We start from the raw sequence: 15,325 nt of genomic DNA, 5'->3' as shown, positions 1-15,325 counted from the left end.
ACGTAAAAGTTTCTGTTATTAAGTATTTTATCACAATGTCGAATCTCTTCGGAAAATATGTGACGAACATAATTGAAGTTTATACAAACCGATTGAAGGCATACCAAATCCAGTTATTTGCATGGAAAATACAAGAGATCAGTATAATATCATAATATGCACTAGCTTGAGGAGAGTTAATGTTCGTTATCTTCTTTGGCTTACATCATTTGTAGATTTCAAAAATATTAACCCGAAGATGAAATACATATGATGCAGTGGTTGGGAATGGGTATCTCCCGAATGAATTAACAGATAATTACAAGAATGTTGAATTCTTCAACAAAAATCATCTTGCATCAATATAAGTAAAAGTAATTGAAGGAAGTTCCAAGTTAAGATGAACTTCACCTTTGACCAAAAATTTCACATGAATAAACAAGTAACAGGGCAACTTGCGCGTATTTGTGGCTATTCATCTTAATACGTTGATGTAATAATAATAATTAAGTATTTATTAGTACCTTAAGACATTTACATTGTAGAGGACAAGTCAAATGAAAAATAGAAAAATTCGTGTTAGGGACATTTATCGAAAATCCTGTAGTAAACTTTTCGCATTAATTCACTCAAACATAAAATTCTCAAATGCCACCACTTTTTTGGGTCTCCCAATAGAAGGAAATTCTTTGTCATCCTCTTCATTCACAATCTTTCTGATTGTGGAAATATCCAGCTGAAATATAAGTCGTTTAGATTTAGATGAAACATTATATAAATTCTCTTACATTGAATATGTTCGCTACCGTCTGACGTATTGTGGATTTTAGAATATCAGGGTATAACTTTTTGAATGAGCGGACCTGAATTCTAAATAGCACTTCCTGAAACCCCGTCTCCTTTTTCAATCACTTTCGGCATTTTCGTAATAAAAATTGATATTAGTTGTGGCAACGGCGTTATGACATTAACGACATTTCATGAGTGCCAACCTTACTCCGTTCTAGTTACAAAAACTTGAGAAAATTATTTCATGGCCAACCGACTGCTAAAATAAATTTGAATGAAGTATAGCTATGAACGAAATGTCAAATTACTGATTGTTGTTTCAAAATTAAAACAAATTGATCCAAAGTTTCATTAACGGAGAATATACGTGCGTTTAGTATTCACATTCATAGAAGACTTAACTTTCCTGAACTGGATAACCTTGTTGGGTGAAACCCTTGGAGAGTAAATCACTAAGCCATTGCATGCGATGGCATGAGATGTTCTTGAATATTTTACGGTTGAGTGTAACTGTGTCTGAGAAAAACGATTGTGATCAACTTTTTGGTAGAGAAATTAGAATCTCGTATGCCAAATAACGAAAAAACCAAAAAGAGTGATTTGATGTACTTTTACCTTTGTAGTTTTTCACTAGATGGCGCAATATCACAGATACAATATAATTGCGGTTTTGATAAAATAAAGGTTGATGAACCGCAATGTCCTATTGGACTTTTATGGAAAACTAATCACAATTCTGTTCTGAAAATTCGCATGTTGGGGTTTTGGACAATGAACTTTCTCTCTAAAATATTTTCAGACCTCTTCAATTTCCGGATATACGGATAACAGCCTAGTACCTTTTTATTTCAAAGGGCAATGCTAGTATATCTTTGCATCGTTTTAGCCAATTTGATGTTAATTTCTATACTAACTCAACGGCTAATGAGTTATTGGGATGCTTTTGAAAACATAGCAAAAATGAGCGATCACACGTCTTGGAAAATTTCTGCTGAGAAGGTTTTTTCGAACAAAATCTTAACAATTTTCAGTGCTTCTGTTATGGAGTATTATAACACTGTTATCTGTTTGGACCTGAAACTTTCAGTTACAACTTATATTTTTAATATTTTAGTCGATTCTACGTGGAAAAAGAAGGGGTTAACTAATAAACCCTATAGCTTAAATGGAAACTTCCAAAGTTATCAGAGAAAACCTTCAAATAAGAGAAAAGTGCCATTTCGAACTACACAATTCTTCTGCGACTTCCAGAAACCACACAAGAAAAATAAAATTCGATCTTCCGATGAATAATTTTGACATTTCATGAATTGTTAATGAATCAACAATCCCAATTAATGAGTCATTAGATATAATTCATAAAATTTCAAAATTATTTATCGTATCATCGAATTATCGTTTTCTTCAGTGGTTTCCGGGAGTTACAGAAGTTTTCCTTCGATAAATTTCATTTTAGGTATAAGATTAATTTAGGTAGCTTCTTCCTTTTTCTTTATGTAGAACAAATTGAAAAGATAGAAAATAAAGGTTGTAATTGTGAGTTTTGATGAATTCTACAAAATTATTATGAAATCTCCATATAGGCCATCGCATCAACCACCCTGTAAATCCGGATTGCGGTTGTTAAAAAGTAATGGAAATGAAAACCACTTTTTCTATTCCTCAACATTTGTGCAGGTCATTTCACCATATTTTCCATTTTCAAGTGGAGAGTGAACAAAAGTTTTCCCCCTGTAGTAGAAATACAATACTTATAACTTTCGTAAACATGACCCAAGGTATATGAAGTTAGACTCAATTTGAAGGGGATTCGTACGTTTCGCTACATTTCGACAATTTTTAGAGGTTAAACAGCTAAATGAGTTGATTTGATATTCTGAGTTATTGCAACATTAAATATTCCACATAATGTCTGGATATTATGAACAACGGTTGAATTATTCACTTTGTCTGTTATCGAGGATTTTATTTTTCTATCCAATATGCTGTGAAGGAGAGTGGAATAATAATATTCATAAAGAACTGACGCAAAATATAGATTTCCGTTCTTATAATATATATGGATATATTTTTGTCGGTACAACTAAGTCCGATAAATATTTTTTCTACAAGCGTGCGCGTTCAACCTTTTTCCCGCACGCATTCCAAGTTGCAAAGAGTCACTTTCCCAAAGAGTGCGGGAAAAACGCCTGCTATTTCTTTCCCGCACGCAAATGCGCAAATAATATAGAGTAAATTAAATTCTATCATCTTTCTATGGACAGAACGTCAACGATGAGAAACCCTTAGTAACGACATGCAGAATAACGTCTGTCATTATATATGAATTAATCAAATGAGATATGATCTGTTTCGTGAAATGGATACATTTATATATTTCCAGCGCTTGTAGAAAAAATATTGTTCCTAACTCTTGCGGAAAGTGTCTTGCCCGCACTTGATAGGAAAATAACTATTTCAGTCTTTGACGCAAAATGCTTTGCTGAAAAGGTTATGTTCAATAATCTATAAAAAGTAATGAGTGAAGCAATTTTTCAATCTACTAATAATTAGCTCTTTAGTATTGTAAACTGTATTATAAAATACTAAAATATTCCTTTCTATTGATCGTCGTGGATGTCAAAAGAAATATGTAATATAAAAAGAACTCATTGATATAATACTGCCATCAATTATTCGCAATTTTATTTATTTTTTTTCCCTCTTTTTGTAGATTTATTCCCGGTAACGGGATACAGCAATGGAATGAATGGAATGAAATTATTGTGAGACTAGAGCCTCTATGTAACTGCCAGTTTTTTCCTAGATTGTTCATGATCATCAGTCGCTAAAAAGTTTCTAGACTCTTTTCCTCTTCACCCTTTTAAGAGGTACTTCTGCCAGTGTTGACTCTATTGTCCTGGACGTTCTGGTTTTATTGTTATTCAAATGCGACCAATAACACCAGCAATATCCGAACTCGCATTCAGTTTCTACATGCAGTTGCAAATTTCAAATTATCTGATGGGGTTATCACCAAGAAGAGAAAACGACTACCGGCGCATTCGCCATGTAGTGTTCCACATATAAATTAAATCTCATTGAAAAAAGCATATGTATTTGTGTTTGGAACATAGGTAGAAATGTCGATTATCCGAACCTTCCAGAGTTCAAAAGACCATTCAGAATCATTGTAGAATTAAAAATTTAGATGTATAAATAAAATTGTATAAAAGATAGGTATATATAGAAATGTTATTTTTAGTTTTATCTCACAAACGGTTTTATCAAATGAAAAGAATTTCGAAATATAGTTTTTCGAACACAAGATATTACCCCACGTCTTCCTGTTTTCTCTATATGACCATTAGGTACGTACCATAAAAATACAAAAAATTCAAAGAACCCAACACTTGAAATTATGTTGGAGGCCATCTACTGAACATTTAAACATTTTGTAAAACAAAAGTATGCGCAGTTTTCAAGTAATTTGATATTCAAAAATTGAAAAGTATCTTTGGAAATTGAAAAATTGGGTACTTTGGATGAATACAACTCTGTTTGAAAGATCCACAGATGTGTGGTGTCACAGAGTTAGCTGGTTATTCTGAAGGTAAGTTTGTTTTTCCTGAGGTGGCAAACTTCATAAGAAAAACTTAAAATGGCTATATTTATTTATCAGAGCCGAATCGGAAAAAATTGTATAGGAAAAAAGTATATTTTTACCCCAAAAATCTACTGTTGAAATATTTGTACGAGTCAAAGACTCACTCTGTATAAAACCAACTACATAACTAAATGAATGAAAAATAGGCAATCAAGGTAAAAATTGACCCGAAACAATGAATATGAACAGTGAGCAATACTTATTCAGAAAATACAGTTATCTTTAATTCTAAACGTGGATTATAGGGCAGGTGTTTCAGATCCACGTACGGTCGTTACATCAAATGCGATATTTTTTCGGAATGAAAAATATGGAAAGTGAATTTTACAAATAAACATAGCGGATGGAGTGAACAGTACCCGTATTGAAGTGTCTATTCTCTAGAAAGAGAGGAAGCATTAAAACGGCCATTACCGTTCCCTTTTAGGTGGATATAGACGTTAGTGTGGACCAATCTAAATTCTAGACAAAGACAACTATGGGTCTCACGTTGGCTTGTATTCTTCATATTTTTCTGTCATATTTTCATTACAGCTGATGAGAGAATGCTCAGTCGATTCTCCATTCTTTATGTCTATGATTGTACGTTGTACAGGGTGGGCAAAATTGGCGATACCTGAATTACAACTTTTTCAACCCAACGAGATAGATGAAAATGCGTGGCACATTACGGTCGTCTTTTTTCGAGAAACTAATTATGCCATCAACTGCATTAATCTATCTTCTTTTATTTTCGAGTTATAGGCTAAAATTAAAATTTCAACTTTGGTCATTATCTCCGTTTCTGTTTGAGCTAGGCTGTTGAAATGAAAACATTATAGAGACACTTTTTTGATAGCCAACCAGTGGCGTACTATGATTTTTTCTAACAGATATATTTGCTGAGCTATAACATAAAGATGTATTTTTTCTTATGAAAACAGTTGTTTAAAATGACTTAAAAAGACTGAGTGCGATGTATGATATATTTCTGAAACGGTAAAAAAATGTCGATTCTTTCTAAGTCAATTCAAACTACTGTTTTCCGAAGAAAAAACACAACTTTATGTTATAACTCAGCAAATAAACCAGTAGGAAAAAATCATAGTACGCCACTGGATTACTATCAAAAAAGTGTCTGTATAATGTCTTCATTTCAACATCCTAGCACAAACAGAAACGGAGATAATGACCAAAGTTTAAACAAAAGAAGATAGAGGAATGCAGTTGATAGCATTATTAGTTTCTCAAAAAAAGACGACATGAATGGTACATTCATTTTCATCTATCTCGTTGGGTTAAAAAGTTGTAGTTCAGGTATCACCAATTTTGCCCACTCTGTACATGACATAAAAGCGCTGTTTTTTCTTTCGTTCTTATTTTAATTGTTTCCAAATCCCATTTTATTTTCGAATTCTGTTTTCGAATGAAAATATTCCACCCTAATTTTTTGTTGAATCTCAAGTCATATAATACAGAATAATTTATTTCATCAACCATTAAACCATAAAATTCGTATACGTTCCATTTTTGCTATGCAATAATGCATACTATAGAAGAAACAGCTTTATTGCAGTGGAAAATTAGAAAATATTTTTAAAGTGAAAATGCTGTTTAGAATTCGGGCAAAACTTCCTTACCAAGAACCTCTGCAATGGATTCTATTCAGTATACATATATTCATATTGTTGTTTCTTACTGTAAAGTTTGAGCGATGTCTCATCAGCATTCATCAGACTTGCATACCGTCTGACTCGAGGTAGATGACACATTCTCGCCGAAGCTCGATGCACGGCTGAAGTATTTATGTTTTTTCTTTGAAATGATTCATGCAAACCCTTTGGGCAATCATTGAATTGCATGGCCTTATACATTGGATAAACCAACAGCCAGTTTGACCGTGTATAGTGGACTAACTGACATATAATTTTCTTCGCCGGTTGAGCTCATATTTTTCGATTAAATTGTTCGTAGTAAGATTTGATCTTCGCTAGAAATATTACGCGAGCGAAGCCGCATGTTTGAGCTAGAAGTCACATAAACCTAACTCCATTTTTGGCAGTATTCATATGGAACAATTATAATTGTAAAATAGATTAAAATGTGCCTCATCAATTTGTATCTTGTTGCATAATTGTCTACAAAATCTACATACCTCTTTTCAAAGTTTTTTTTACAATCTAAAAACATTCTTTCGTGTATTTCGATATTCCCAATCTGAGTAAAAATACTTTTGGACCTTTGGGGGATGAAATTAACACATGTGGTAGCATATCTATTTCAAAATTCGGTTTCATCTGCCAAACTTCACGTCAAATCAAAATTTGGCATTGCAATTTCAGTATTGTCCACTTTGTAAAACAATAAACCCGACTTTTACTACTAGACACACACTCATAAATAATTAACTTCATTATTGGGTTGACTTAATAGCAAGTGGAGTAATTTAACCCAACAGCATTACCGAATACGAGTATGACGATAAAACGGAAGTAATGAAACCCACTAACTTGATAACAAATACATTACGACGCTATCAATGTGAATTGAGTTACATTAATCAAAAATAATAGCTTCGTGAAAGAGACGAGGGATGACTAGTTGGAATTTCGGGGTGACTTATTGAAACGTATTACTTATTTCATGAAAACGGAGCCTTCTAATCGATTGAGTATTTAGACATCGGATATGGTCATTGAATATTAATGTGTAGAATAGAAGGTCCCTGAGAGGGGTTGAATTGAACTAGTCCCATAGAACAGCGTTGAATTTGATAAGACAAATGCTCATTATACCATTTTGTGTCAAAATTCTTTACGTTTCTTGTTAATATTTCAAAAATCGCTTAGGCTCGAACAGTTGATTTTTTCTATTCATCTACCTACATAGGGTGCCACAGCAGACGGTTGTGCTTGCCGTACAAAGGCAACCTACAAGTTCCCATAACAATTATTGCGTTCGATTTTCTCTGATGTGTCGATTGTTTTTTCGATGTTGGTATAGCCTATAAAATTTCCTATCAAATAATTATTCGCATCAAAAATGTATTACATTCATCATTATAGAAGAAAGGTTGGCCTTTGAAATTCGACACATTCCACACTATACAAAAATGTACAGAAATGTGAGGAAGAAAATAAAGCTTTATTTTCTTCGTCAAACCATATTTGGGTTGTCAATCAGAGCTATGTTGTCCGTTCTACATACATACAGTGATTAGCTACATACATAAAGTGATTAGCTACATACATAAAGTGATTAGCTACGTATTTCGTCGGAAAATAAATAAATTCGGAAATATGTGATGAACATAGTTAACGTTTATATTAACTGATTGCGAAGGATTCTTTATGTTTTGTGATTGAAAAGTAGGTACAAGAGGTCAGTGTTTCAGTTCATTTTTTCTTGCTATGAAGGGAAATTATATTGATATCTACATAATGAGCAGATGGTTGAGAAGGGTTGGTTATCCTATTGGACTAAAAGTTGAAGACGTAACGAGAATTTTCGTAAGACAGTAAATTTGGTTTAATGATACTGCGCTCTTTAACCTTTTTGTACTCATAATACTTTGTTTTTGATTTTGATATGTGATGTGCCGCCCCCGCTGTATTTCAAAAATTATTTTTCGCCTAATTAAGTAGGTAGCTTGTTGATTCTGAGTACTGGTTGGGCAAAATTCGTTGTCTACTGAGGGGATCTCGAGAACTATAGCAGCTAAAAGAAAACGGAAGGCTTATTCTCGAGCTCTTTTTTCTTGACTAATCCAAAACTGAAAACAGATCCAGCCTAACGTTCATCGATTTTGAGTTATGAACGAAAATTGAGAAATTGTCATTTTTAATGAAGCTGAATAACTCGCTCATTTGAACTCGTATTCGAAATCTGTTGTTACATTCTACAGGCACTTTTTTATGAGGAATTCGAAATTGATATCAATAAATTTTTTGATCCAGTCATTTTCGAAATACGACAGGGATCTCTGATTTTTCAAATATAAACTATAGTTGAAAGTTCTTTCATCTTGCTGCAATTTTTTTGCTGATTTAAAAAATGTATCATATGTTGCTATTCACATGAATATAACGTAAGACAAAAAAATTCAATACTTTTTACAGGTTTTCGATTCAGTGTTGAATTTTCAGTAGGCTGGCGTAACCATAGCGACCGTTGAAAACGCATTATGGTTCGTGAACTCCACATAATCCTATGTGAACTCAACCTTCTGCGATAGGAATCACCGACTGCCGAATAATTATTTCTTTTATATATCGATATCGAGATCGATATCCATTGAAAGAGAGTAAAAGACTTCCGTCTGATTATTAAAGAAGAAAATTTATTCAATTATCGTTTTTCTATTTATGAACGAAACTTTTAGAGTCAGTAATATTATAAATAAAATACGATAGCTCTCTATAATTATAATTTTTACAGAAGTAAGATGATGAAAAATAGGTACTTCTGTCAACGGTAGTGTTCGAATTGTGAACCATCGTAAGATAAGCATGCCAAACATCGCGAAAACAAACGATGGCAAATTAATCACCGAAATATTTATTGAGCCATCCGTGATTTCAATCATAGAGGCTCAGATTCACAAAATATAATGCATATTCAACGGTTGGTATGGTAACCCAGCCTACTCATAATTCAACAGAGAATCGAAAGCAGGAAAAAGTATTGAATTTTTTCCTCGTGTAGCATTCATGTGAATAGCAACATATGATACATTTTTGAAATCAGCAAAAAAATTGCAGCAAGATGAAAGAACTTTCAACTATGGTTTACATTTGAAAAATCAGAAATCCCTTCCGTATATCGAAAATGACTGGATCGAAAAATTTCTTAATATCATATTCAAATTCCTCATAGAAAAGTGCCTGTAGAATGTAACAACGGATTTCGTATACGAGTTCAAATAAGCGAGTTATTCAGCTTCATTGAAAATGATAATTTCAAAATTTTAGAAATAACTTAAAATCTATAAACGTTAGGATAAATCTGTTTTTAATTTTAGATTAGTCAAGAAAAGAGCTCGAGAATTTGTTTTCAGTTTTCTTCTAGCTGCTATAGTTCTCGAGATCCCTTCAGTAGACAACGAATTTTGCCCACCCTGTACATCCTTACTATTTTTGTGAATATGTGTGTTTGTATGTTTGTCTTCACATAACTCTGAAACCAAATGTCCGATTTTGATGATAATTTCACAATAGCAGAGATAATTTATTCATTTTTGTGTAACACTCATTCCTACATAATGAAGAGTTTACGAAAAATATAAATATGTACTTCATAAACAGGTTGTGAATTGAACCGTTGTTGATTTCAGGCTTTCATGGTAGACGCAGTGTAAAGTATGAGAGATAGGGGAAAATAATAGAGCACAATTTTGTAGAACTCGATGAGCATATTATCTATCTAACTTTCGAGGATAATCGCTGATAATCAATTCTAACAGTTTCAATTCACTCCGAAATAATGTTCCGTTTGGGACATTCTCTACAAAACTCATGAACCGGAGGTACGATGTATATCACACTATAGTGTGATAATTGATTCCATTAGGTTTTCGTGTGAAATGAATTGATTCCCATATATGAAGAAGGGATATCAACAAATATCAATTTTTCATAAACGAGTCGTCAATGAAACCATAGATTTCAGGCTTCTATGTCCGATGCTGGGTATAATATATGATAGCGGAAAATGATCTAGTACAATTTTGTAGAACTAGAAAAGTTCTATGAATTGAAGTTTCTATTGAGTTTTCTTCATCATGAGGGTTTTCTTTACATACTTATTAATCTTCTTATATTGATTATTGCAACTTATCCGTTTAATTTTTCTTTTCGTTTTTCATAGCATTCGTAACGAGGATTCTTCGTTTTCTGTTGATCATTATCTTTCTTGAATTACTCTTATTATATCTTTACTAGCGTTTTCACCCTATACCATTGTATGGTATTTGGGTTCTTTGATAATATATATGTATATACTAGCGTTTTATTCTAAAAAGTTAAGCGAGCGAAGCCGCGTTTGTTTGGTCACTACTATTTGTCTGACTGATGAAATATAACTTTTTGATAGTTACTTCAATGGTATATTTTATAATATCAGACATGTGAAAATATGTAAAATTCATTTATTTTTTGTACATCTTCAAAGCGTCTGGCAGAAGTTTTGGCCCATGGGAAGTGTCTGGCACTTATAATATAACTTCAGAATGATATTCTTTAAAACATATATAAAAATAATCCATGTGAAATAAGTTAAGTTCATTTATTTTTTGTGCATCTTCAAAGCGTCTGGCAGAAGTTTTGGCCCATGGGAAGTGTCTGGCACTTATAATATAACTTCAGAATGATATTCTTTAAAACATATATAAAAATAATCCATGTGAAATAAGTTAAGTTCATTTATTTTTTGTGCATCTTCAAAGCGTCTGGCAAGAGTTTTGGCCCATGGGAAGTGTCTGGCACTTATATATAATATAACTTCAGAATAATATTCTTTGAAACATATATAAAAATCAGCCATGTGAAAATAAGTTAAGTAACACTTATTTTTAGTCACCTTTGCCACCTGGTATCTGCCCAGGTGTCACTAGGCAAGCTCCACAAGTTCGCAGGTATTCAAAGCACATGAGAATCTTTTGAGATCCTAAAGTTTCATCTGTGTGAAAATATTATGTTATGTCTGGTCGCTCTGGGATCTTGGACTATGACTGAGTCATTCATATTCCCAAAATTTCCACCTCATTGAACACAAGTATTCTATGTTCTGTGATGACAGCAGTAGAAGGAAACGAGATAGTTTCTACAATGTGTCAAAACGATGCACTGCTGAAATAAAAAGCATGTTTGTATGTGGAATTTTATATAGAAACATAACAAGCATGAAAAATAACAAAAAGTTTTTGGAACTAATCAATATTCATCTGTAATGTCGTTTCTCTAAGATATATCCTCTTCTCAATTCCATCAATACACTTTTGCCCTCACTCTCCTCTAGCATCTGAGCCAAACTACGATACTCTGCCTGCTTCGAAGCTTGCAACTGACTCATCCTGTCAGATACTTCTTTTTCCAACTTGAATATGTATCTAGCGTCCGTCACGTCCATAGAAAAAGTTTCTGTTATTTCTGCGGCCACAACACTCACAATGCTTGGTTCCTGAAGCGACCCAAAGAAATCTCCATCTTCGTGGTGGGTTAGTTCTTGTCCATTAGACCAAAAAACGGCAACTGTCCCATGAGAGATGAAATACATCTTGAAAGGAGGATCACCATGTTTTATTATCACGTCATTCTGTAAATACACCTCTAACTTAAAGTTGGCTATGAGTCCTCCTACAACACTCTTGGATAATCCTTGGAGAGCCATAACCTTTTCTATTATATGTCGGCAATTGAAAAGAAGAATTTCATAACGAAGATGTTCGGATAAAGTGTTCAAAATAGCCTCTTGATTGAAGAATTTTTTTTGGAATTTATATTCGTAATATGCCTTTAGTCGCTGTTGCAAATCTTCTGGTAACTTTTTAACTCTGCTATACTCCTCCAACTGGTAAATCAACTCGTCGTACTTACTGTCTGCGATGTTGATGGAGCCGAATATTTGCAAAAAATTGGCAGCGAAATATGAACAATAACCAAAACCAGTTACTAGGCAAATGGAAGCCATAACCTTCTCTATAGGTTCTATGAAATGCTGATTGGCATCGCTAGCTCCATAAAAATGACTCGTTGCTGTCAGCAAACAAACAAGGTACCTGTAACTCATCGATATATCGACATCATCCTTGTATAAGTCTGCTCTTATCAGCCACGAATCTTCGGTCAGTCTGGAAAATCCGTGGCTCCACATAATAGGGAATCCGTGGAAGATGCACGCCCACCAATGTATAAGATACACAGTCTTCAGGAAGATCTTGACCCATTTAATAGCCGATTCTCCCATTTTTATCTCTAGAAAGAGGTCTCTCATGAAAGCGCTCATGGTATTCAAACGGATTATTCTGATCAGTTTGATCATTCCAACGAAATCAAATCGGGAGTTCATGGTGATCAAACCAAATAACAAGCATATATGGTAGTACGGTAAACATGAAAATAAATCTATGAAAAAATATGTCCTCAAATATCTCAGTCGGATATTTTTTGGTTCTAGTACAATCTCTTTGGTTATGGGTACGTAATAGCCAACGAAGAACTCTAATATGATATTGATGAATATTAAGAGATCTACAAACATCTGGATCGGCAGGCTTATCGGTGAGAAATAGGCGGTATGGTGAAAACTGACATTATAAGGATCTAGGGCGAAAGATATCATCCATAATATACACAACATATGCTCTCTGTATATGGCGAATATACTGAAGGGATGTATTATAAAACCATGTGTCCCAAGTGCATGCCTTTTTCTCTCTGTCATTATTGCCGAGTAACTCCGAAATACCTGCTTTGACTTGCGGTGTTTCTTATCTAAAATCATAAATTTCCTCAGGTGTCTACACCATTTAGCACAGGAAGCTGCATGAGTTGGTAATCCTGGAAGATAGCTTTCAGATCCTCTTGCCAAATCGCAGTCATGATAGTTTCTCAATACCGAAATTGATTGTGACTTCGACATTATTTCTTAACTTCGATCTTAAACATTCAATTGTACATGTGAACGTCAGGAATGTCAGGAACTTGTTTCCTTAGTAATGGAAATCAAAGGTCTGTGATGGAAATCACTGATGCAAAGTTCGGATTCGTGACTGCATTGAGGAAATGATTAGTCTATGGAGAGTAGAGGGAAGGAAAACGATTATGGAGAGTAGAGAGAAGGAGAACGATCGCTGCTTTGAGACCACAGATTTTTTGTCCCCTAAAATATGTACCAATAAAGTAGTTCATGCTTTTGCCAACAGGCGCGCTGGCCATCACGAGAGTGCGAAATTTTGATTCAAACAAATTGTAGTTAGCTGAGTGAACTGTTTCCCTGGTGACAACATAAATATGATCATGGTGAAATGTTGAAGCGTGCGCTAGTGTTAGAGTGTTTTGGCATCGGAAAGAAAAGGAGAAGAGATAAAATTTCTGAGAGCATTTTTGAGAGAAAATTGGAAAAAAAAACCTTTTCTCAAGAATCGACTCCGAATCAATTTGTGTGTCAAGAGCACTTTTGCGATGAAGATATCAAAAAGATGATGGATTCATTATGAACGAAATCGAAATTGTCATCCCTCGTGAGAAGTTGACTCTTCTGAATAAGAATATCTAACCAATAAAACTACATGGTTTAGAAGTAAATATTCTTGAAGAATTTTGTTGGCATAACATAATATATGGTTTATATCGGTTCTCAGCTGAGTATTGGAAACAGAATCTACTCTAATATTTAAGTGATAAATTTGAGATTGTTACCTTTTGTTGTCTTGATGTGTACTACTCCTCACTACAGATTTATATACATAATTTGAAGATTACGGTAAACCAACTAACATAGCTGCTTTCAATAAACAATGATAAACAAAAGTAGATACAATTTTTTTGATCAGTGATTTCTTTTGAAATTCATTGATTTCGACTTGTATTTTATTGCATATAATTCAGAGAACTCATATTTAATATAGATTTGAAGAAAGGTATTTGAAAAATCATCAGAAAAACCACGATGACACATAACCTAAAATAAAATGAATGCTGTTCATTTCAAATCATTGAACTAAAGAAAGTTCAGTTCAATGTTTCAAATTGACGCTTGCATCCCCACCCCTTATCGATACCCGCTGCAATCGCAGCGACACCTATCCTACGTTTCCCGTTTTCGGGGACACATTTTTAGTACGTCGATCGTTCTCCTTCTCTCTACTCTCCATAGAAAACGATCGCCGCTTCGCAGATCACAGATTTTTCGTTCCCAAATCATGTACCAGTAGACAATTCATTTTTTATCCAATAGATGCGCTAGTGTCGCTAATCGGAAATAAATTTTGATTCAAAATAGCAGAGGTTGCCGAAATTTTTCAGCACACAGATTATTATATGATTATTCAACAAATTTTTAATTTTTGTTTGCAAATGGCGAATTATTGTAGCGTCCGTAGGTGTGGAAGAACAGACTTCTAAATAATTCACGCCAGATACCCTGTCTTCAAAGTACCGAAGGTAAAATATTTCATTCATACGTTCCTATTGACTTATGGATTATTTAATTCAATAAATTTATCTTTTCAGAATACATTTTTCAGATGAAAATATAAACAAACCTTGTTGCTAAAACTGACTCCAAATAAATTTGTGCGTTCTGGAAAACAGAATCTTGTCGATCTATATATATATATATATAGTACTCTAGTGGAAAATCTGAACCTGACACCTTCTGCTCTTCTCATATACTTACCAAAAGTGTTCTTCTTGAAGTATGTATATGATCATGAGAATAAAGCCATTTATCATTATTACTTTATTTACTCACTTCTTGCAATAAAAAATTCTAGACATGTATTATCTATTTGTTGAATTCATTATTTCTTGGGAATTTAATCAAATTCTTGGTTATTATGGATGAAGCTGATGACCCTTACTATATACTGATGCTTTAAAATATAATTCATGATATTCAATCCTATATAAATCGGAAAACTAGTAGTTTGTATTAAAAAAAATAGCTGTTCAAAAACTAATCTTTGAAATTCATATATTTCAAAGAAAAGCAGATATTTTTTCAATATATATTAATTTCACTTGCAAGAAAAGGTGTTCATCAATTAAACCTTCGATTGAGTACTAACTGTACTCAACCTTATTTTTTATTATATGTACATATTTTCGATACTTTCATTAAAATGTTTCTCTCTAACGACTTTTCAAGACTTTTAGTTCATTTTATTAGGGCAAATCTATTAGAAAATTCATGAAAAACACCCATACTAACCTT

General features: G+C 33.4%; 2 protein-coding genes across 2 annotated transcripts in view; one reads left to right on the top strand and one right to left on the bottom strand.

The window, feature by feature from the left end:
* LOC123306806 overlaps window positions 1–15,325 on the top strand; it is a 634,033-nt gene that overhangs the window by 77,592 nt on the left and 541,116 nt on the right. The gene's annotated exons all lie outside the window — the stretch shown is intronic.
* LOC123322996 (potassium/sodium hyperpolarization-activated cyclic nucleotide-gated channel 3-like) lies at window positions 11,321–13,073 on the bottom strand. The gene has a single exon (XM_044911161.1). It carries the CDS (start codon window positions 13,028–13,030, stop codon window positions 11,330–11,332), a length of 1,701 nt encoding a protein of 566 aa, XP_044767096.1. The 5' UTR covers window positions 13,031–13,073; the 3' UTR covers window positions 11,321–11,329.

Source organism: Coccinella septempunctata, chromosome 1 (assembly GCF_907165205.1).
Source record: "Coccinella septempunctata chromosome 1, icCocSept1.1, whole genome shotgun sequence".
NCBI classification, from domain to species: Eukaryota; Metazoa; Arthropoda; class Insecta; order Coleoptera; family Coccinellidae; genus Coccinella; species Coccinella septempunctata.
Note: the sequence above shows the minus strand (reverse complement) of the source record. Positions and strands in the feature narration are given on the sequence as shown.